At 46.9% G+C, this 24,832-nt stretch overlaps 1 protein-coding gene across 3 annotated transcripts in view; it reads left to right on the top strand.

Annotated features, from left to right (window-relative positions):
• Positions 1–20,796, top strand: part of SLC7A8 (solute carrier family 7 member 8) — a 49,300-nt gene extending 28,504 nt beyond the window's left edge. For 2 of the 3 annotated variants that reach the window (XM_084886078.1, XM_084886077.1), the window contains exons 6-13: positions 5,994–6,119; positions 7,581–7,734; positions 8,347–8,470; positions 10,319–10,422; positions 14,398–14,494; positions 16,101–16,250; positions 18,076–18,253; positions 18,713–20,796. In XM_084886078.1, coding sequence (XP_084742204.1) covers positions 5,994–6,119; positions 7,581–7,734; positions 8,347–8,470; positions 10,319–10,422; positions 14,398–14,494; positions 16,101–16,250; positions 18,076–18,253; positions 18,713–18,867 — 1,088 coding nt within the window. In that variant the 3' untranslated portion in view covers positions 18,868–20,796. The other variant, XM_084886079.1, reaches the window with a different exon arrangement.
• The last annotated feature ends 4,036 nt before the right edge of the window (positions 20,797–24,832 follow it).

Below are 24,832 nucleotides of genomic sequence, written 5' to 3'. Positions count from 1 at the left end.
GGCACTGTCAGCAACGACCATGGCTACCACGGACAAGAGCAGGGTGTGGAAGAGTTGGGATGCTCATGTTGTGTGAAAATTTGCCAACTAGATCAGCACATTGCTGATCTCACGTTCACTGCCCACTTGTAGAGATGAATACCAGTTCCCTCCCCTTGGTGTCTTGCAAGGCAAGAGAGGGACTCCTTTGGGGTCCTGGTATATGCTGCCTGGTTGCTCTTTAAAAGCTTTTCTCTTTAAGGGTATGTAGTCATCCTGCTTCCTCGTCTATCTGTAGGGGGTCTGGCTCTGTATTAGTTTCCTGTTGCTGCTAGAACAACTGACCACAAACTTAGTGGCTTCAAACTACACAGATTTATTCTTATAGTTCTGGAGCCCAGAAGTCCTAAATTCAAGGTCAGCAAAGCTGTATTCCTTCTGGAGGCTCCGCAGAGAATTGTTTCCTTGCCTATTCCAGCTTTTAGAGGCCCCCTACATTCTTTGGCTCATGGCCGCTTCTTCCATCTCCTAAGCCAGCAGGATGGCATCTTCAAAGCTTTCTTTCTCCTTCTTGATCTCTGTTTTGGTAATCATATCTCCTTTACTGACCCTGACTCTCCTGCCTCCTTCTTAAAAGACTCATAAATACATTGCCGGGGGGAGGGGAGGGGGAGATAATTACATTGGACCCAGCAGATAATCCAAAATAATCTCCCTGTCTGAAGATCCTTAATTTAGTCACATTTGCGGAATTTCTTACATTGTGTAAGGTAACATATTCACAGGATTAAGATGCTGACATTTCTGGGATGCCATTCTTCTGCCTGCCCCCATGAGTTCCGATGTTATTGTCAGAGGGAAGAAGTAAATTAGAGGCTTCTGGGACTCCCCAGGGATCAGAGGCTGAGGCTCAGAGCTGAGATGGGGCCAGAGATGCCTTCTCTGCAGGAAACAGGCAGGAAACGCAGAGCCCACCTCTCCTACTTGGCAGTGGAGAGAGAGGCCCTGGGCACTGGGCAGGGCATGAGATTACTGGGGCTACTCTTGCCTGACTCATTTTTTTTTTTAATCCCTCCTGTCACCTTGAGATTAGTCTTTTCAAACTGGGCTGATTAAAACCAACCGCTGGCTTAAGCATCTTCTTGGTAGTCTTTTCACCTTTATTTTTTTAAAGCCAGGAAACCAAGAAGAAAAAGCCCAAGAAATACAAATAAGCCTGGGTCTCCATGGGGACCTTAGAGAAGCAGCAACTGCCCCCGCAGTCAGATTACAATGAATAAGAACCAGAGTTTTATGCCTTGTTATTATCTTGTCCAGCTGGGCCAAAATTATAAAATTCTCCCTGCTGCTTGGGTCTCTCCCTCACAGAGGAAGCATCTCTGATTCCCCTGGGCTGAGTTAGGGACTCCTCATGACACCCCTGGCTTTCCCGAAGAGCTCTCCCATTACCACATTGTCTTGGATCCTCTTTTAGTTCACCCATCTCCCCTCTTATGATGTCATCTTCCTAAGGTCAGGGACTTGAGTCATATTTATAACTCCCCCACTTATTAATGTGCCTAGCATGTGTAGACCCTTTATAGATGACAACGGCATGGATGGATGGATGCATAGCTGGCTAACTAGCTGGATAGATGGAAGGATGATGGATGGATAGGTGGATGGATGGATGAAAACTCTCACATTGTAAGCTGCAGTGGCCACTGATTCCATTCTCCATATGGCTTCCCTAAGGTCACTGTATATACAGAATTCAGGATCTGGCTGAGAAGAGAGAAAACATAGCCGTCAGCAACAGAAAGGGATGCTGGATAGCAGACGTGCCGAGACAGGAAGCCTGAGCAGGGCAGAGATTGGCAAGCACCTGGCAAATGTTGCCTTCACTCACTGACCTTTCCTCTCTGGATGGAGGCTCAGGTTTCAGCTGCCGAGAGGGAAGCTGTCCTGTGGTACCAGGAGACTGAGAGTACCCTCTTTCCTTTGGTCACATGCTGTGGTGGCCTAACTTCAGGTGAAAGGTCACTCAAGGCCTGCAGCCATTGTTCCAAGGAGATTAGTGTCACAGGCAGCCTGTGTCCCCACCTCATTCTCAGGAATTCTCTTTTTATTTCTGAAAGATCCCAGGGAAAAGTTAAATGTTAGCCAAGGACTGGGTTCTTGTGAAGTTGTGGCGATAAGCAGGACAGAAGACACATACCTCAAGTTTGGTTGACAAATGTCCCTTCTTTCAAACATCTCTGATCCTCCCAGGGTACTGTGGAGCTGAGCTTTTGAAGGAGTCTTCCTGGTTGCCTTATCAAGGACATGATTTTGTGTTTCCTATCCCTGCACGTGGGAAAAAGGCCACATTCCTCTTCTCAGTTGTCATGCTTTTGTCCTTATTTCTCTCCATGAACTTTCTTGGCACATCCTTGCCCTCCCGCTCCTCCCATTGGTGGAGGATAAGTTTCTTCTCTGTCCTTTGTTCTGCAGCCCTGACCTGTCTCCGAGCCTATGCAGGGGTTTTAGGTTCTAAACTTCCTTTTTTTTCATAAATCAATCTCCTTTATTTTTTAGTCATTATTACTTATATCTGCTAAACTCCTGGGACCCAGGGGCCCAACCTCATCCTGAGCATGACTCAGAGCCCTAGGAAGAAACCCAGTTGCTTAGCAGGATTTGGGTTGGATTGTCATGAGACATGTGATCCTGAAAACCTTATTGAATTGAGTAGGATAAACCGAATGTGTATTTATCAGGACATCCCAGTCCATCTGGAACATTCGAGTATTCACAACATGCTCTTTCTGTTCAGGCACTTAAAATCCCTCTTCCAGCAGCATGTGCTGGTTCTCCTTATATGACACTGTCTTGGATAACAGCTCCATGAGGAGTTCAGAGCTTCTGCTCTTGAAGTCAAGTTTCCTCTTGCTCTTTGGCTCTGTGAAACCAACTGAGGATTGTGTCTCCTTTTGATGAGTTTCATGGAGAGCAGGGGGATTAGTGTGCATTGTGAAATCTGTGGACTGTGATGAAATTGGAAGATTAATGAATTGAGACATTTTCTTTATTCAAGTATCAAATATTTACTAAGCACCTACCAGCTGCAGGCATTAGTAATATGCCCTGGGATTAAAAACATGAAAAAGTCCAAGTCCCTACTCTCCTAGTCTACAAGGAGACAGAGAAACAGAAACATCATTATAATATAAAAAGTAAGTGCTGCCCTAACCAGTGTGGCTCAGTGGATAGAACGTTGGCCTACAGACTGAAGGGTCCCGGGTTTGATTCCAGTCAAGGACATGTACCTTGGTTGCAGGCATATCCCCAGCGGGGAGTGTGCAGGAAACAGCTGATTGATGTTTCTCTCTCATTGATGTTTCTAACTTTTTATCCCTCTCCCTTCCTTTCTGTAAAAAATCAATAAAATACTTAAAAAAAAAAAAAAAAAAAAAAAAAAAAAAAAAAAAGCAAGCAAGAAAGAAAGAAGTGCCAAAATTAGATATAAACAGAATGGTCTGGGAGAACAGCAGAGGGACAAACTTTAGTTCTTGTCTATAAAATGCAGCTGATAAATCTTACCTAGCAGGCATTAAATAAAATAGGAATAAGTAAAATAATAATGACTCACAGAACAGGTGACATTTGAGCTGGATCTTGAAAGATGAGGATTTTGCCTGATAGTGATGGCACAAGGAAGAAGGTTACAGAAGAATAATGTCAGGTCCTTACTCTGCCAAAATGTTCTCAGAATCACGGTTGGAAAATATTTGGAAAGTAAATGCACACTTTCAGGATAAGATATTGATAGAACTTGATCAGCTGTATATGTGAAATCAGGCCTGGATAGTGGCTTGAGGAAAGAGAAAGAACTTTGTGCTTTTACACATATGATTTAACATACCTTGGAGAACTAAGGGGCATCCTGGTCACTGTTTCAGAGGGAGAGAAAGAGAATTTTAACTTTTTCCCCTTTATTCTCAGGCACTTCATAACCACCAGGGGGTTGACTGAGACTCCTGTTCCTGAATCACAGGGCTCCTGTGGCTTACTTAGGGACTGTGATGGTAAAACAGAGGGCCCCTCCATCATAGCACTCAGCCTGAGCTCTCCTGCAGCCCTGGAGGTTACACATTCTTGGAATCTCTGACTCTTAGGAAAAGAGGCAGATTAAAAGTCCCCCATGCACCCCAAGAAGATGTAGGGATATTGGGAGGAAACACAGGAAAACATTTTCAACATCATTAGTCACTAGGGAAAGGCAAGTCAAAACTATAACAACTAAGTGCCCATCAGTAGTTGAGTGGATTAAAAACCTGTGGTACGTCTATACAATGGAATACTACACCGCTATAAAAAAGGAGCCTAGCCAATTTTGCTCAGTGGATAGAGCATCAGCCTGGGAACTGAAGGGTCCCGGGTTCAATTCAGGTCAAGGGCACCTGCCTGGGTTGCAGGCTCAATCCCTAGTAGGGGTCAAGCAGAAGGCAGCCAATCAATGATTATCTCTCATTGATGTTTCTCTCTCTCCCTCTCCCTTCCTCTCTGAAATCAATAAAAAAAATTAATAAAATAAAAAATAAGGAACTTTTACTATTTGCAATAGCATGGATGGAACTGGAGAGCATTATGCTAAGCAAAATAAGCCAGTGGGAGAAAGATAAAAATCACATGATTTCACTCATATGTGGGATATAATGATGAACAAAAATAGATCCAGAGACAAATGGCAGGGGAGGTTTCGGGGTTTAGAGATCAACCAAAGAACTTATATGCATGCATATTAGCTTAACCAATGAACACAGACACTAGGGCAATGGGGGGTTGGCCTCGGGGGTGGGAATGGCTGGGAAGGAGCATCAATGGGGAAAAAGGGAGACATATGTAAAACTTTAGACAACAAAACAAAAAACTGTAACAAAATGCCACTTAACACCTATTAGAATAGCCAGACTTTTAAAGCCGACAGTAGCAAATGCTGGCAAAGATATAGAGCAATAGGATCTTGCACACATTGCTGTTGGAAATGCAAAATAATGCAGCCACTTTAGAAAAAACAGTTTGGGAGTTTCTTACAAAGTTTGATGACATTTACCATATAACTCAGAATCCCACTCCTGTGTATTTACTTGAGAGAAATGAAAACCCCATTCAAAGACCTCTACAATCTACTTAAAGATTTCTGTGCAAGTGTTCATAGCTTTATTAATAATGTCCAACAGCTGCCAAGGGGAAAATCAAACTGATACATTTATTCAACAGAATACTACTTGACAATAGGAAGGAACAAACTAATATATATAGCGACATGAATGGATCCCAAAAGCATGTAAGTGAAAGGAGCCAGACACGAGGCTACACATTGTATAACCCCATTTATGGGACATTCTGGACAAAGCAAAACTAGAGGGTCAGAAATCAAATTAGTGATTGCCAGTAGGGGAAGTGACTGACATCAAAGAAACATAGCATACAAGAGAACTCATTGGAGTGTTGGAAATAGAAAATGCAGTAGTAATTAAATAACTGAATACATTTGTCAACTCTCATCAAATTGTGCACTTAAAAGTGAATTGTATTCTATATGTGTAATGCCTTGATAAACCAAAATAACAAACAATTCCCCTACACCTCTGTTGCCCCAAAACCAGGCTCAGAAAGATGACATCGAGGATCCCACCAGCTGCTCAGAATGCTCCTTGAATATACAATGGCTTGAAAACAAAACCTACAACGGTGCCCTGATCAGCTGCTAACTTCCCCTCCAAAGCCAGTGTCTACTCTCCCATGCCTACTTCTGGCTCCCAGCCCTGGGCAGGGCATATTCTGACCAAGCTCTAATTTGGGGCATGTAATCCCCTTTCTTAACCCACTAACCCAGCCAAAGTTTCTGGACACTGGGGCTGAGCTCGCAGATTTGGCTCGTCTACTGCAATTCCATCGTTAGGAGCAAAGAGCGTTTCTGCTTCTGTGCAGAGAGGGTCCTGCAGCTTTGTTATGGCCCCTGATGGTGTGTTTGGGGTCTTTCCTTTCAGTGCTCCTCACATGGGTCAACTGCTCCAGTGTGCGGTGGGCCACCAGGGTTCAAGATATCTTCACAGCTGGGAAGCTCCTGGCCCTGGCCCTGATCATCATCATGGGGGTTGTGCAGATCTGCAAAGGTGAGTGCCATTGAAGCCACGGGGCCCTGCCCAGCTTCCCACCCTTGAATGTACACACCCTCATACTGTCTTTGGGTGAGTGCATGCCCTGAGATTTCCCAATTCTGGCCTTAAATGGCTTCCCTTCCTACTTGCTTCGCAAAGGGGAAGAGAAACCATTTCCCATAGGAAGTAGAATGTGTCTTGCCTGTTAGCAGATTCAGTCTTCTCATGCTGACTTCAGATCTCTGGACTCCTATTGCCCTCTCACGCCAACCCCAGGGAATCTACCTCATCTTATGTTGTATCTTGTCCATATCTTAAAATGGGGGGACAGAGGAGGAGATTTTATATGTTTTTAAATTACTCATAATCTCTACAAGAGAGCTCTGCATTCCTGGGGCCCTTGCCAACATTCCCCCAGGGATTTGGTCCTTTTCAAGCCTCAGTCTGTATTTGGTTTCCATGGGATCCGTAGCACCACAAGGCTCTGCCCAGTGTCACTGCCTCCTGGAGAAAGTCAGATGACAAGCAGGAGACCTCTCATCTGCCCACAAGCCTCGAAGGCAGTGTGGGTGCCTGGATTTTCACTCCAGGAAATATAATTAAGGTTCTGCTATATAAAATGTCCACTTTAATCAGTTGGATTAAGTTCTTTAGCAGGTTATATTGTTTTCAGGAATTTAGACTTAAGGAAATCACTGTCCTATATTTTCAAAATAGAGTCCCTCCTAATCTGGCCCCAATGCTTTCTCCTGATCACTCTAATCTCCTTATTTATTGTCCCAATGCCAGATTACAAATGAATAAAGTATGAGCAGTTACTCTGTGTCTCACTACAACCTCAGTCAGCATCCTTTCTGGAGGGACCTCTGTGTGCAGGACACTGTGCTAAAGGATGGGAAGGAAATGTATAAACTCTTGGCTGAGGTCCCTGTCCTTAGCAAATCTATGCCATGCAAATGGAGACCAGACACACACCTTAGAGACAGATGGAGATTGACAAAAAAAGCAGAACAGGTTTGAGCTAATAGAGCACTATGGAAGCTTGTTGTTCTTGATGCTTTCTTCATGAAAATGTACAAATTTAAGTATGAGGGAAAGGGCTCAGGAGACTGCCACGGGCTCTTCTCCTGCCTCTCCAAATCCCAGCAGGCCAGCTCCCATTTACCCTGCTAGTCCCCCAAGTTACTTTGCCCTCCCGGTGACCTTCCCTTGGCCTTTCCTTCCAAGTACCTTTGCCTTGTCAAAAAAGGACATTCAGAACTGTGCTTTGAATCTGAGCCCCCATTGAATGAATGGCTAACAGGTTTGGGAGGTCCTCAAGCCATACTTCCCTCCTCCTATTGGTCCCACTTCTCCAGTTCATGAGGCTCACTGCATCATCACTGCAGGGAGTGGTGGAGACCAGACCAGGGAGGCCAGTGGCTGCCAGGCCTCTGACTGGTCTCGCTGACAGCCTCCTGCCCCTTGTGTCCACAGGAGAATACTTCTGGCTGGAGCCAAAGAATGCATTTGAGAATTTCCAGGAACCGAGCATTGGCCTCATTGCACTGGCTTTCCTTCAGGGCTCCTTTGCCTACGGAGGCTGGAACTTTCTTAATTACGTGACTGAGGAACTTGTTGATCCCTACAAGTGAGTTGAAACAGCCCAGCTCTTCCTTTCTCCTGGAAAGGCCGAGGCACCTACTACTGGGAAAAGGGAAACAGGTGTCCACTCCCCAATTCTCCTCCCAGCCCCAGTTCTGACTATGACCTGGTGTATCCTGAAGAAACAGTTCATTTCCCAGGAACTTAGACCACCTGCCACTCAATCTTCCAGGAGAAAAAAAAATGACCTGGTGACTCTACCAGAGTAGGTTAAAGGTTGAAATGGTGCTGAGATAACACTACTGCCTTAGAGAATGAAATGTGCCCTGAGTGCTTTCCAGGCACCTTACCTGTTTTGGGACAGGTGGGTCTTTGTGTCTTAAGGTAGGGGAAGGGGTGCATTGTGGAGATTCTGGTCAATAAAAAAAATCAATAGGCACGGAATGTATTTCCAGCCTAAGCTATTTCATTTTCTTTAAATTATCATGCCCATATTTAGATAAATTCCTCTCTACACCTCTTCAAGAGGAGGAAACCTCACAGAAGGCTGCAAGGTCAGCTTCATGTAGCAAAACAGAAGGTACTCCCTGGACCTCAAGATGAGGCAGATGGTCCCAGGTGCCAGGCCTTCCCCCTCTCACCTCCTCTCCCTCTACAGGAACCTTCCCAGAGCCATCTTCATCTCCATCCCACTGGTCACATTTGTGTATGTCTTTGCCAATGTCGCTTATGTCACTGCAATGTCCCCCCAGGAGCTGCTGGCATCGAATGCAGTCGCTGTGGTAAGAAATCAAACTCACGGTCCCTCAAACCAGGAAGGTTGACATAGATTTGCCTGCTGAGCTACCCCTACTTTCCCCCCCCCCCCCCAATCCATGGGTTTGTGGAATTGGAAGTCATCCCAAGTCCTTAGGGCAGAAACCGCACCTTCAAGTGCCCAGTAGTGAGCTGATGGCCATGCTGTACCTAGAAGAGCCACAATGGCAGAGCTGAGTAGTTACCACAGGGACTGTATGGCCTACAAAGCCGAATTATTTACTATCTGACCCTTTACAGAAAAAGTTTGCTGACTCCTGATCTAGGGCACTTAAAACTCTAAATATGATGATTGTATAAAGGAGGCAGGCTTCTCCCCAGAGAGATGCAGTCTTGCATAAGACATGCCATTTTTCTCTGCCTCCATTTTCACCAAAGGAAAGCATGCAATCTGACTCCTTCACTCATCAGGGAAAAGTGTGTGCCAGTAAGCGATTAGGAAGTAGGATGGATTGTGCTCTTGGGGAAAGAGATCATGCAGGTCCAAAGTTTTGGGTCCTTGATATCCAGGAAAGAACTACTAGGAGACATGTTGCTCCCTCACCTGGCTTCACCTGGGCTATGATCTCTCCCTGCCAAGCAATGTCATCATTTGTCTCATTGAAGACTAAAGGAGGCCCTCCAGTGTCCCACCTCAGGGTGTTCCAAGACTAGCCTTCCCCAAAGGACAGCTATTTTTTTAAATATATATTTTATTGATTTTTTATAGGGAGGAAGAGAGATGGATAGAGAGTTAGAAATATCAATGAGAGAGAACCATCGATCAGCTGCCTCTTGCACAACCCCTACTGGGGATGTGCCCGCAACCAAGTTACATGCCCTTGACCGGAATCAAACCTCGGACCTTTCTGTCCGCAGGCTGACGCTCTATCCACTGGCAGGATAGCTATTTTAAATAGCCTCTCCCCATAATATGCTGTAAATCAAGTGTGTACTTAGCTCAGAAAATATAGAAACACTGGACCCCTGATAGTTTATATTCCTTCCATACATGAAGACTAATCTATAGTTTCACCACCTTTTCTTTCTCAGTCTACATCAGGGGTCCTCAAACTTTTTAAAGTGGGGGCCAGATCACTGTCCCTCAGAGAGCTGGAGGGCCGGACTATATGAACTACTAATTCCTACTGTAACACCTTGGCTGCGCTCACTGCCCAAAAAACCTGGCGGGCAGGATCAGACTCCCCTGGGGGCTGCATGTGGCCCGCGGGCTGTAGTTTGAAGACCCCTGGTCTACATAATAGCCTCTTCTTATTATTCCCCCAATTTAATTTGTTTCTATGAATTTAGAAATTCTACCCTATGAATTACAGATGGGAAAACAGAGGCTCAAAAATTAAGAACCTTGCTCAAGGTCTTATAGTTCCTAAATCTTAGGCTGAGATTAGAGCCCCCACCAGCCTGACTCACCAATGTACACTGTAGTGAGGCCTGAATTCACATGGCTGGTGTCCAGTCCTGGGTGTATAATCTTAGGCAATCTACTGAATTGCTTTGTGCCTCAATTTCTTCATCCATAAATCAAGGATAACAAGTGTTAGTTCATTATTAGCATTATTAATATTGGTATTATTACCAAACACTGCTTCCTTCAGTTAGCTAGTCCAAAAGTTATTGATTCCCTGCTGTGTAGTGGTCTCTGTGGGAAGTGGTGGTGTAGGATGGGGGACAGGGCACAAACACCCTCCTTCCTCTTAGGAGCTTAGTTAGAGGCTCGGTAAGGGTGGACCTGGGAGGGAGCATTCCTAGCAGTGATGCACCGGTGCAGAGATATAACCTCTACTTTCCTGCCCATCCCTTGTTTTCTCTCATAGACTTTTGGAGAGAAGCTCCTGGGGGTCATGGCCTGGATCATGCCCATTTCTGTTGCCCTGTCCACTTTTGGAGGAGTCAATGGGTCTCTCTTCACCTCCTCCCGGTGAGTGCTGTCCAGGCCCATTCAGAGCCAGAAGCCACACTGCTGTGCATATTGCTCTGTGTATATGTAGGGTGCTTGTCTCCGTCAGCAGGGTCTGTGTGGATAACCTGGGCAGTGATCTTGCAGGGGGTGATTGCTCATGTGAGGGCATGTATGTATCAGTGTAGACGCAGAGAGGTGTATGTTGCTCATGTGGTTACCTAGGATGTATGTGCCTTCACATGTAGTGGTGAAAAGCCCCACCCCACCTCACTTCAGTAGGAGCAGGAGGCTGAGGAGGCCCAAGCTGCCTGACGCAGTTCCAGGTCAGGGACTGAAATTGGTAGCAGAACTGTCTCCAGAGCCCCTTCTGGAAACAGGCTGTGCTGGCTAGAAAGGAACCCACTCTGAAAGGTATCAGGAGGGACCTGTGCCTGGGGCCTCTGGCCTGGCCCCCTAGGAAAGTTCTGGGGCCATCTTTGTGGGATGGGATCGTCTTTGAATGCCCTGTGGGCACAGGCTCCTCTCTGCTCCACAGACAGGCAGCTGTGGGAGGTCTTCGAGTGGCCACCCCTGAGACTCAAGTGGACTCACTCATGTGAAGTGAGAGGACTGGGGAAGAGTGCGAAGAAAGCATTTGTCTAAAGCTACATCCCTCATCCCTCTCAGGGAAGCCAGAAACTCAAGTGGGCCCAGGAGTCCCCATCTCCCACCTCCATATATCTGCTGAGAACAGCAGATGCTGGATAGATTCCATTAGTGTAGTTCAAGGGGTCTTCCCAGTGTTCTTAGAAAGCCCCTCTGCACCCGGGGCACAGTCCTACTCGAAAGACACAGCCAAAGGAGTAAGTCCCCGAGTTCAGCTTCTTCTAAAGCCAACAGAGAGGAGTTCCCGTGAAATGTCAAAGGAGTGCCATGTTTTCAGGATCCAGGCAGGAAAAGGGAATGTGGGTATGCCCGGTTCCCCAGGACCCTATGACACATCCTGTGCGTGTTACACAGGAGCAGAGGCCACCTGGAGGCCCCAGCCAAGGGCGAGCGGTGGAAGAGCAATGACCCATGAGGCTCTCTGGGATCTATTGGAGGAGAGGGACTGGCTACAGCCACTTTAGAGTGGGGTTTGTCCCTCAGGCAAGCCCAGCAGTGGTCTGCGTGCATGTGGTATAGCTGTGTGTGCATGCAGGAGATGTGGCCTGGTGTGATCAGCCTCCAATTCGGAGGCACGGCTTACCCACCAGGCCTCCTCTGCTCATCTTCCAGTTCCTTCCTTCCTTTCTTCCTCCTTTTCCCCTCCTCTCTTTCTCTTACTCTTTTGTGATTTGGAGTATGGAGAAGATGATCCTTCCTGAGGAGTAGGAGTGTGTGTGGGTGTGTGTCATGCTTACTGTCGTTGTCTCCTCCGTTGTCAGCTAGCTGGGCAAGGATTGCTTGTGAACGTGACCCCACTTACAAATGCTGCTGGATCTGGACAACCCCACCTGGTCCTGGCTGCTATGGAGGAGGGATCTGAATGTGGGACCCTGGCTATGTGCATGATGAGGCCCGCAGAGCACCTAGGGCTCGGTTGGGTGCATGAGGCTGCATCGTAGAGGGCCAATACCACATGGTTGCATGAAACTAGTGCCACTGGCCTAGGTATTTGATGATGGCACCTGATGGTGATGCATTTGGGTACTTAGAACCATAATCGACTCCCACACTTCTTATGAGCTACTGCTTTTAGCTTCACTCTCCCCTATACACAAATTTCAAAGTAAATGATAGTTCTCTTCAGAACACCCCGTGTGCTGTTTCTATGCATTTCTGTCTCCATCACACCCGCCCCTTCCTCTTACCCCCTTAGGCACTCCTTTCCCTACAAAACCCTAGGAAAAAAGGAAAAGTGGCCCTAGCCAGTTTGGCTTAGTGGACAGAGTATTGGTCTGTGGACTGAAGAGTCCCAGGTTTGATTCTGGTCAAGGGCACATGCCCAAGTTGTTGGCTTGATACTCAGTGTGGGGTATTCAGGAGGCAGCCAAACAATTATTATCTCTCATCACTGATGTTTCTACCTCTCTCTCCCTCTCCCTTCCTCTCTGAAATCAATTTTAAAATAAAGTGGTATAATTCACACTAATTTGTAAATACCAATAATTTATAGTATTTTCTTATCTCTGGAGAGGAAAGAGGAAGAAGGCCTGCTTTTTATGTTAAAATTCCTCTTTTTATAAATAACTCTAATACATTAATATCTTGATCTTAATATTATACTATAGTTTTGAAATATATTATCAATGGGAGAAACTGGGTAAAAGATATGTAAAATTGCTCTATATTATTTCTTACAATTGTATGAGAATCTATATCTTAAAATAAAAAGTTAAAATTTTAAAAATTAAAATATAATGTTTATTCCAATTACAAATTTTTTTGTCCATTTTAGAATTTTAAAATTGCTTCTATAACATCTAAGGAAGAAAATTTAAATTATGCATAATCCCACTACCTAGAAATAATTAGTTGGCATAACCATATATCTTTGTACATGCCCCATAAATAATTTTTCAATTAATTGGAATCATAAAGTATGGAATCATCTGCTTTTTTCATTTACCATTATATTGTGAACATGTTTCATATAACCAGCTTTGTTTGTTTGTTTTGGTTTAATCCTCATCTGAGGATATTATTCCACTGAGTTTTTATTTATTTATTTATTTATTTACTTATTTATTTAAAATATATTTTATTGATTTTTACAGAGAGGAAGGAAGAGGGATAGAGAGCTAGAAATATCAATAAGAGAGGAACATCAACCAGCTGCCTCCTGCACACACCCCCACTGAGGATGTGCCCACAACCAATGCACATGCCCTTGACCGGAATCGAACCTGGGACCTATTAGTCTGCATGTCCACGCTCTATCCACTGAGCCAAACCCGTTTCGGCTTTCCACTGATTTTTAGGGAGAGAGTGTACGAGAGAGGGAAAGACAGAGAGAAACATCTATGTGAGAGAAACACATCGATTGGTTGTCCCCTGCACGAGCCCCTACCAGGGCCCAGACAGGGGAGGAGCCTGCAACCAAGGTACATGCCCTTGACCAGAATCGAACCTGGGACCCATTGGTATGCAGGCTATGCTCTATCCGGTCAGCCTAACTGGCTTTGGGTATAATCAGTTTCGTTTCTATAACATTGTTATGAATGCAAAATATTCCATCCTGTGGATATGCCATAATGTTATCAATCTCCTACTTGTATTTCCTTTTTTTCTTATTATCAGAATATATTTGAATATACACCCCTCACTAACTCTCCGTTCATTTCCTTAGGATGGCTTTTTGGGAATAGAATAAGTAGCTTAAAGATATAAATTTTTAGGTATAATTTCCATACAATAAAATGCACAGACCATAGATGTTCAGATGGATGAGTTTCAACAATTGTAGACAGACTTGTAACCACCATCCACAAGCTCTAGGACTTCTCCACATATCCCGAAGTACCCATGTGTCCCTTCTAGCCCACCACGCATTCCCACCGCAGAGATAACTACTTTCTGACTAGGATAAGAATGTTTTTAAGGCCTTCCTTGTACAGTTCAATCCCCATGTATTTTTTGAGGATACAGAAGGTACATTTTTTATGGGATTAAGGCTTAGGCAAAGGAAAGAAGCACTCCACAACAGCACTCTAGCATGAAGAGAGACCCACAGAATGGCAACACAATCATCAGTAACCCCAAGCCACCAGGCCACACTCAGGGTCTCCACACACCCAGGATCCATCCACTTATCCACGGGCTGTTTCCGGTTTGCCTGCATCTGCATTTGGGATTGTGGGTCCTGTGACTGGTGGGCTGGAGATGTGCATGGGAAGGCGGTTATCTGTTTAGAGGGGTGATGCTCCTGCGTGGGCAGAGCGGGGGCATGGATGAGGGAGCCTGGTCTGGGGAGGGAGCTTCCTTTGGTAGTCCGAGGGCCGTCCCAGGCTGATCTGCTTTTCTCTCTGCCAGGCTGTTCTTTGCTGGAGCCAGGGAGGGCCACCTTCCCAGCGTGCTGGCCATGATCCATGTGAAGCGCTGCACCCCCATCCCAGCCTTGCTCTTCACAGTAAGGGCCCCTCCTTCTGCCGGTCCCACCCACACCCTTCCCCTCGTGCTTGCTCTAAGCTGGGAGTTCCCACTCCCATACACACCCCTGCAACCCTTCCTCTGTTCCTAGGTTTCAGTGGTCCTAGATAGTCTGGCAATTGTATGCACACGCTTTACTAATATCAGGAGATACAGCAAGACTTTAAGGCTCTCAGGCCAGGTCATTTCCATTTTCCCATCTTTTGGGGTAAGAATGAAGTGACTTCCTCAAGTTTTTATAACCTCCCAAAGAAACATATTATTTGGCTCTCTTCTGCACCTGTGGTTGCCATGTTGTGCCTCTGCTCCCAGCTGATCACCACACACTCCCATCCCTCCCCATTGATCTTCTTGCCCCAGGAGGCTCTGCCAGTCTCTTGGGAGATATCACTGAAACAAATTAAGTGCTAAGAATACGCCAATAAGAAAAATAAAGAAAGGAAGACTGGTACACTGAAAATGGAGAAAAGAAAACTTGGGTTGGGGGGGAAAATGGGAGCAAAATGACTCCAGAGGAGAATCCTTTAGAGCAAAAAAGAAGGAACAAAGATTTATCCCTTTGAGCCTTATAGGTTCTTTTTTTTTTTCTTTTTTTTTTTTTCCTTCTGGATCCTGAATAAAATATTGGAAATTACTGTGGTCCACCAGAGAAGCTGTTAGACTAGGATAGTAGAGCTTCTGGGAGTCAAGGGCATTTGTTGTATAACATTCGGGGGAATTTCAGAATGTTGGGCACAGGAAGAAGGTCATCATGATTGATTAGTTGTGAAAGTTGGCTGGAGAAAACTCAGTATTCCCAGCGGGCCACAGACTTTTTTCAGTTCGAGCCACTGGTGCAGCACCATAACTACAAGGCAAGTACAGTAAGAATCTGGCTTATTTATTCATTAAAATTTTCTCAATTATTTTCACATCAGATCTCACAGGAAAACTGAACCTTCTATTGGCTGTAACACATTAAGGGGCAGGTGAAGAATATTGTTCTGAGATTATTTTGAAGTTGGAAAGTAGATTCTATCAAGAAAACTTCACGGGGATGTTATGAGGGTTAAACAAGTTACTATTTGTAGAATGTGAAGAATAGAGCCTGGCACCTTATAAGTGCTATAGCTGTTTATAATATTTCGAAAAGGAAGGAAAAAAAATTAGATGACTCAGACAGGAGAAGAGGGTGATAAAGGCAAGATAAAGCTTTAATCTGCAGTCAACCATCTTCCATGAAATTAATTAGGGATATACCCAGGGAATGAATATAAGTCAGACTAGGGTGGACATGGAACCAGGTGCCATCCGTGTGGCAAATTCAGTTATTTTGGGGCCAAATTCTATTCTGACTGGTTAGTGCCCATGCCACACCAATAATTAAGTATTTTGATTATCATCTCTGCAGTCGAAAAGAACTTCCTGGCAATGAAGATGGTAGCAATGACCTGGGTTTCTAGGGGAGGTTATACACTTTCTGTTTTGAGACCTCCTTTATGAAAAGGCTCCATCTGCCTGAAGCAAGGGCACAGTCCTGACCTATAAGCAGCCCCAGTCTCCAAATACCCTTTCTGTCACTGACATGCTTCTCCCACTCCCCACAGTGCATCTCCACCCTGCTGATGCTGGTCACCAGTGACATATACACACTCATCAACTATGTGGGTTTCATCAACTATCTCTTTTACGGGGTCACAATTGCTGGACAGATCGTTCTTCGCTGGAAGAAGCCTGACATCCCCCGCCCCATCAAGGTGCGAAAACCTCCCCATGAAGGTTCCCCCTCCCCTGCCCCATTCTGGTTCTATAGCTGCAGCACAGATTTTTCAATCACCCTTTTCTCAGCTGCTGACCACAGATCACCTCTGTGATGGTAAAAGACCCTTTGGGAAGCAGAGCCTTGTGTGAATGGGACAGCCATTTCTTTCCTTTCTCTGCTGGGGGTAGGACCAGAGCAAACTGCAGCTGAAAAGATGAGTTAGCTTAAATTCTGATTTCATGGAGTCATTCCTTTGTTTCCTATGACTGTCTTAAACTTCACCTCATTGTGCAAGTCTCTTTTATCTCTCCAATGTTTCCCTGGGCCCTCTAGTCTGGCCAGTCTCCTCCTCCTTGTCCCTCCAGATAGCTAGATCCACTTGTGCTGTTTCTATTCCAGAATGAGTTTCCTCCTCCCATCTGCCTATCCAAATTCCAACCATTTCCCACAGAAGCTTCAAGCACCTCCTCTTCTTTGAAGCTTCGCAGTTCGCTCCAGCCATCCATGAGTGAGCCTTCCTTTTTAAACTACTGTGGCTCTGCACAGAGTAGGGTTACCCACTGAACCTATTCATACAAGAAATAACTTTGTGGTGGAAATTACGAGATTGCTCAGAATGAAATATGCAATCGTGCTGTGGTATTCCTGCAAATTAGAAGAATAGAATATTACCCTGAATTTTTTTAACAATTCTACTTTGGAAACAGAGGGAGATTAGATGCTCCTAGAAGATTCTTCCAGCTGAGAATCAAGGGCTCTCCAAGTCTCTGTTTTCCACTACCACTTTTCTACCACTCTTAGAAAGCCTGCTAGAGCAAGAGGAGGTAGAAGTAGCCCATCTCCTAACAGTGTTTCCCAAACTTCTCTCATGATGAGAATCACCTGGTGGAGTTGTTAAAATACAGATTCCTGAATCCCAACTAAGAAATGCTAAACTAGAATTTTTGGGAATTGTATACAATTTTACCTATATGTTCCCAAAAATTCTAGTTTAGCACTTCTTAGTTGGGATTCAGGAATCTGTATTTTAACAACTCCACCAGGTGATTCTCATCATGAGAGAAGTTTGGAAAACACTGTCCTACCACATGCATTATCCCTCGGGGGTGGGGGTGGGGGGAAGGACCTGGAGGAGAAAGGCAGTTGAATCTAGACTAGAGGCTTGATGAGGATCCACTAGAAACTCCCACCTGTGGTTAGCAAGAAGGAATGAAGAGAGAGGTGCTTCTTTCTGATTAAAGGCCCCAGGCTGCTTTATACTATGCTAGGTTTCCTGGTTTCTTGGGTTTTGGAAGATTTATCTTTTCATATTGCTTGAGAGAAACAAATTGGGACTGATCCTGGAGAGGGATGGTTATTTGTCATGTGCCCAGATGAAGGCCCTGCCTAGAAGAGTGACTGACCCAGGTCATGTCCTTGCCCCTCCTTCATTTCTCCAACTCTCCTCCACCTTAGGATCTCAGCAAGCATATACCATACCAATGTACCAGCAAGCTTCCCAGCCCCCATGGGCTGCTCAGGCTGCCACAGGCACATGGCCTGGGTGACAAGGCCTTGACTGATCCTATCTAGAAGGGAGAAAGGAGGTAGTGAGGATTGTTCCTTCCTTAGGGCCCCCCCCCCCTTCTTGTCCCACAGCCCAAGTTCACCAACATCTGTTGACACAGCATTATCCTATCAAAGCTCAGGGTGTGCAAGCCTCAGAGCTGAGGGAAGCCCAGCCTTTGCACTCAGGTGCTCCCTGAGGGTGAAGAAGAGGGAGGTTGCCCTGATCCTGGGGCCATGGGATCCACACAGCTAACCATGCCTCTGCTCCACAGATCAACCTGCTGTTCCCCATCATCTACTTGCTGTTCTGGGCCTTCTTGCTGGTCTTCAGCCTGTGGTCGGAGCCCGTAGTGTGTGGCATCGGCCTGGCCATCATGCTGACAGGAGTGCCCGTCTATTTCCTGGGTGTTTATTGGCAAAACAAGCCCAGCTGTTTCAATAAATTCATCAGTGAGTTGTTGAAGGCCCTGGTATGGGACAGAGTGGTCAGCAGTCTGTCAGGAGAACTCCACCAGAAACAGGAGGCCAAGGCTGGGCCACAGAACTCTGGGGAAGGAGTTCGGGGCAGGAGAGGGCAGGTGCCTTCCCAGGTACCTCTGAGGAGAGAACAACTGACATTTCCACAGACTTTAAGCCTCATGAATAGGCAACTTGATCGCTATCAAGAGCTGCCCTGGGCTGGGTGGAGACCAGTGGAGACCCTGGAATTGGTAGTTAGTGGGCAAGGGATGGTGGAAAACTGGGATCTTGCCCAGAGACACAGGAGGTGGGTGAGGGGCATCTCCTGGAGGGAGAATTCTCTGAAGGCGGGAATGGCTCTGCCAAGGCAAAAGCCAGGACAGGAGAGCAGGGAAGAGCATGGTGAGACACTCGGCACTTACCTAGTTTTTGTGTCACCTCTTCCCACAGAGTTGATAACCCTGGTGAGCCAGAAGATGTGTGTGGTTGTGTACCCCAATGTCGGAGGGAGCTCGGAGACAGAGATGATAAATGAGGACTCGGAGGAGCAGTGGCAGCCCATCAACCAATCCGTTGACTCCAAAGACAAGAACTCAGTGAAATAGCCCCAGCCTTGAGGACCCTCTCAGTTGCCTCCTCCCTCCTTTGCCCCCTTTCTGCCCTCCTTCCTTGCCTGGGGCCCCCCCAACACACACCCCTCTGCTTCTGTCAAGCAGGGGCAGGACCTGGGGGTGAGAAACTATAAACAAAGACACTGACATTTGTACCCAAAATACCAGCCCTTTACCCCCAGAACCTGTGCCCGAAACCAGGGCTGCCCACGATCAGAACTGTTAGAGGAGAGTGGAGTGGCAGGAGCGCCCTATGGACCCTCCTCCCCGGCCCTGGTTGCCTCCTCAGGAGCCTGAGTTCAGTTCTGCCTCCCCTTCCCATTCTTGAGCCCACGGCCTCAGCTCTGAGCAAAGTGGCAGCAACAAGCAACAGTGAGTATCTTGGAGAGGGAAAGACTCAAGAAAATCTGTCACCATTAAAAGCCATCTGGAGAGACCTGTATTCCCTCCCTTCACTAGGGATTCAATAAATCCCTCTGCCCTGTTCCCCACTCCTCCCCCCATGTCTACCACTCCAGTGTCGGCTCCCTGTGCAAAGTAAGATTCCTCAGGATACTACTCCCACCGCTACCACCCCCCTATTCAACCCCCCAAACCTCCTCTGAGCTAAGGACCAATGAAGGAGGGGAACTGTCCCTCCCATGACCCCCAGCCAGGCCTGTAGAACAGACTGGGAAAGGCTCAGATTGCAGAAACCCAGCCCTGTCCCTGTCCCCTGCATCCTGCCCCCAACTGGGTGCCAAAGCTTCCTCACGCCAGAAAGTTCTCTCCTAATGACAGCGTGGCTCAGCTCCTCCTCCCTCCCCACCCGCCTGAAGGAACAGTCAGCCTTGCTTCCAGCACATGCCGCGCAGCCAGCACTGCCTGTGCCCCCCTCGTGCCCTTTTCCTCCTCTCTGGACTTTGGCTCCTGAACCTAGGACTGGGTGTGAAGGTTCCCCAAGCCCTTCAGGCCTGAAACCTGAGCCAAATCTGCCTTAAGTCACCTCCCATCCAAGAACTGGACCTAAAAATACTTCCTTATTTCTAACCTTCAGGCAGACCTGGTATGCAAAGTTTTCCCAGGAGAGAGGGTGCTTTCCCCGTCTCCCCTGAGGTGCCATCTGGGGAGAAAGTGTGTTCTGAAGGCCAGTTCCTCCCTCCTCCCCCAACTCAACCCTTCCCTCTTTTGGGTCTCACCACTGTCCTGCCTTTGGATGGCCTCCAGGGCAGGGTGAGAAGGCAGTAGCTGAAGGTGCCCTCTGCGGAGGTCCAGGAAAGCCTGTGTCCGTGGTGTGAGGACTGACAGGGGCTGCCTCTCGCTGTGCTCCAAAGGAAGGAGATAGTGTCTGCCCTTGTCCTTGGGCCTTCCCACCACACCTGTGTGCTAAGGACTAGGATCCTTTTATCCCCAAGCAGGAGTTCCCCCGTGCCCCCAGTTCCCTATCCCGTCTGATTACACTGGAACACCTGGGAGCCCCTTCGGCCCACTCCTGTCTCCTAGCTTCCTGCCCAGTTGCCTGACTGGTGAGATGCCAGGTTTGGTCTGAGTTATGGTCCCTCTGAGTGGACTCCAGGCAGACTCGGGCTGGCCCCTGGAGGGTCAGGGGACCATCCTCTTATTCCTTCTTCTCATTCCTCCAACCTCCTTCCCACCTTCAATTTATTGTTGTGTGTGTTTTTTTAAGTGGATGCCTTACTTTTTGGATAAATATTTTTGAAGCCGGCATATCTATTTCTTTTGGACTTTTTAATGCAAGGTTGTTTGGGGGAGCAGGGAGTTACTTGTATCTGGGTAATAATTTGTCTTTAAGTTGGTTTAGGTTTTAGAGGGTTGTTTCATTGGTTGGTTGGTTAGTTGGTTGGTTGGTTGGTTGGTTGGTTGGTTGGTTGGTTTTGTGGAGGGCTTGGAATTTTTCCTTTTAATGTAATAAAATTTTTAATGGAAATGAAATGGTTGGTGTTGATAATTCAATGATTTTCTGAGACAGAGTTTCCAGGCATTTCCTGTCTTCTTCAGGAGGTTGCCAGTTTCCTTCCAAAATGGCATTCCTGAAGGCCCTCGCTCTGTCCCAGGGACCCAATGTTAGTACTTTCAAACAGCCACCTCTCATTTATTCTGTGGAGTCACAAAGTGTTATTAAGTTCTCTGCACACTGTGCTGAGAGCCTGCAGACTAGCAGGCTGGGAAGAACCTTTTCACTACCCAAGGAGGGAATGGGGGCATCAAGCTGAGTGGAGGGAGGTAAAGGCAAAAGTGGTTCCCACAGCTTAGTCATCAAAGGCTTCTGGTGCCAGGACAGCCTGACCCTGTGGGGAGACACAGAGAGGGGCTTAGGAGAGCACCCAGCTGAGTCCAAGGGGCTTGATGGGAGAGACTGGGAGATGAAGTGGGGTCTACTTAGCTGTACAAAGCCCAATACCGGAAACCGATCATTGTCTCACGAATAGAAAGATATAAAAGGCTGGTCAACCTTGGAGCTCTGAAAGGTCAGAGCCAACCACTCCCCATCTAACTGAGACAATGATTGGTTTCTGGCACCCCTGAGGAAGATTTCTAGGTGGAAGACTGGGAGGGCTGGGACTAAGCCTAGTTGGACTAGGACAAAGGAAGAAGTGGTTACAGTAGGGACAAGGACCTCCTTGTCCTACGGGTTAATTGCTAGAGGAAGTTGATGGGATTAGACCCTGTCCTTGTTTGAAGTCCCTCCTTAGTGGGCAGCCCTCCCGCTGCCTGTCCCCGACGGCATTGTTCCGGAGCTAGCACTGCTGGCAGACGTGGGCAGGAGGGGGAGTGGGGGTGGAAGGGTGTTAAGACATCACCTCCCACCACCTTGGCCACGGGGAGGACACAGGCAGGCAGGATGCCTCCGCTCCCTGTTCTGGCTGGTCTTAACACTCTGGTTTTATGGCTGGTGTCCTTCTAGACCAGTGTTTCCCAAACTTCTCTCATGATGAGAATCACCTGGTGGAGTTGTTAAAACACAGATTCCTGAATCCCAACTAAGAAGTGCTAAACTAGAATTTTTGGGAACATATAGGTAAAATTGTATACTTAACTAGTGCTCTAAGACAGATGTTACATACAGAGCACTAAGTTAGGTAACAACTCCACCAGGTGATTCTCATCATGAGAGAAGTTTGGGAAACACTGTTCTAGACTCAGGTTGGAGGCTTGCTATTAACAGAGGCACAAACACTTGGCTCTGAGTCCCAGGTCAGACACCAAACAGCTGTGTGTCCTTGGGCAAGTCATTTAACATATTTAGTACTTTTAGAGGAGGGGAGAAAGGAGCATAGAATCTAATCTCACAGTGTTCCTCCATCTCCCGGCCCAAGGTTGTCCCAAGAGACTTAGGGCACAACTGGACAGAGGCCAGTCTTCTGCAAGAGGCCCTCCTCCAAGCTTCACAGCCACCCTTTGAGACCCCTTCTTCCCCAAAACACCCTTTGCCTTTCCCTGAGTGGCCCACGGTGTCCTCTACATTGCCCTACTCTGGCAAGTCTAGACCTTGCCAACCACCTCTTGCTCCATGGAGACACTTGTCCCTGGGGGCCCCCGGTCTCTCTGTAAGATGACACTTGCTGATCTTTTCAACCTGGTCAAAGGAGTAAATGTGGGTCTTCTCCTGAGCAACATGCATTTATTTTTAACCTGGGCCTTTCACCTGTCTTAATCCTGTCAGTCACTTTAATGCTAGGAACTCAGATGCTCAGACCTTAGGGGACTTGGGAGACTTTTGGAGGTCACTGAAATCGTAGCTGCTTAAGCATTTGTTTAATTTTTGTGTGACTATATTAATTGTGTACAAGAATTTTGTTATATGCTGTGGAATAGCCAACTTACTCCTGAATTTCTCAAATCAGCACAGACTTCAAATATTTTGTTCCGTTTTCCTCATAAGAATATTCATACATGTCAGTCCACCTGTTTTTAATTTTAATTCAAGCAATATGGTCATTAATAGTTGAAGAGGTCCAAAAGATGTATCTGACCCTGCCCTCACAGAGCATATAGTCTGTGGGTAGGAGAAGGCAAGGACACACATGGCAGCCCTGGCCAGGCAGCCCAATTGGGTAGAGCATCATCTCAATACCCTAAGGTTGCAGGTTTGATCCCCAGGGTGCATACAAGAATCAACCACTGCCCTAGCTGGTATAGCTCGGTTGGGTGAGTGGTGTGGCTCAGTTGGCACCAAAAGGTCAAAGGTTCAATTCCCGGTTAGGGCACATGCTTGGCTTGTGGGCTCTATCCCCAGTGGGGGGCATGCAGGAGGCAGCTGCTTGATTGAAGTTCCTCTCTCCCACTCCCTCTCCCTCTCTCTAAAAAATCAATAGAAACCTATTTTAAAAGAATCAACCAATGAATGTGTAAATAAGTGGAATCACAAAATGATGTTTTTCTCTCCCTCTATCTCCCTCTCTCTAAAATCAATAAACGAAGTAATTAAAAACAAAGAAAAGAACACACGTGGCACAGATGTGTGCCCTTCACAGCATCACTGACTGCCCACTCTGGCTGGACTCCAGCTGCTGCAGGCAGGGGCTGATCCCGCCAGACCCCCACACCCCAGGCAGTGGCTGGCACCTCAGTGTTCAAAAGTGCTTGTCAAATTGAAGCATCAGATGAGGCTGCAGATTGTATCTCTTTCGGAGACACAGATAAACTTCCTACTTAACTGGTGGTCAAAGGAAGGGCAGAATGAGACTGAACATTACTTTCCTTGCGCTACCTTTTTTAAAAATATATATTTTATTGATATTTTGCAGAGAGGAAGGGAGAGAGATAGCTAGAAATGACAATGAGAGAGAAACATCGACCAGCTGCCTCTTGCACACCCCCTACCGGGGATGTGCCCGCAACCAAGGTACAGGCCCCTGACCGGAATCGAACCTGGGACCCTTCAGTCCGCAGACAGACGCTCTACCACTGAACCAAACTCGTTTCGGCTCCTTGCGCTATCTTATTCAAAGTTTAATTAAACAACCTGATCAAGTAGGCATGACTACTGCCATTTTACAAGATTAAGTAACTTGTCCAAGGTCATGGAGCTGGTGACAAAGGCAAGACGTGAGTTGTTATCTCTGGCACTTCCCCGACATGCTCAACGGCCTCCCTGTCCGAAAGACTTGGTAAAAGTGGCCTTTGAACTGAGGCAGGTTAGAGTCAGTAAGATAATACACATGCATTGCTTCAGTGAATGCAAACAGGTAGCAACTGCAGGAGCAAGGAGAAAATGATTCTGCTGACCCAGGAGGCTTTCTTTCGGCTCCTGAACAATAATGCAGAACCCAAGTATACCTGAGCCCTTGATTGGCTCTGCGCTCCCCACCCTCCTTCCAGCCCAGCAACCACTCCTCCCCTGCCCAAACATCAGAGCAGCTCTAGCCTGGCCAACAACCACCACCGCCTGGCCCTCCCCCAGTCCCCCCCATCCTGTTACTGGGAAACACTGATGTCAGTAAGCCAATGTCAGCCACCAGCCTGGAAGGTGAGAGACCTGAGATCACTTATCTTCCCGCCAAGCTGTGCGACTTTCTCATTTCCTGCCGGTTTTATTTGCACACCTCCCTGCTTCCTCCAGCACCTCTGAGTGCTGGCTCACTGACATCAGTTCGATCACTGCTGATGCTCTCCCCCTCCCCCAGGGTGGCTGAGTGAGCCAAAGAAGACTCTCTGAGACACACAGTTCCCCCATCTCCCTGTCCCTTCTTGCTGAGCGTATCAAGAATTAACCCATTGCCCTTTCCCCCAAGATCAACGCAGCATGCTTGAATGACCTTGGGCAGCTCTGTTGGTTTTCCTCATTTTTAAGGCAACAATAAAAATACCATTTTGTTTTAAAAACCGGTTTGGCTCAGCGGTAGAGCGTCAGTCTGTGGACTGAAAGGTCCCAGGTTTGATTCCGGTCAAGGGCATGTACATTGGTTGCAGGCATATCCCCGGTAGGGGGTGTGCAAGAGGCAGCTGGTCGATGTTT

Source organism: Pipistrellus hanaki, assembly GCF_964339955.1.
Source record: "Pipistrellus hanaki genome assembly, chromosome: 1".
Lineage (NCBI taxonomy): Eukaryota > Metazoa > Chordata > Mammalia > Chiroptera > Vespertilionidae > Pipistrellus > Pipistrellus hanaki.
This window is presented reverse-complemented; position numbering and strand designations above follow the sequence as displayed.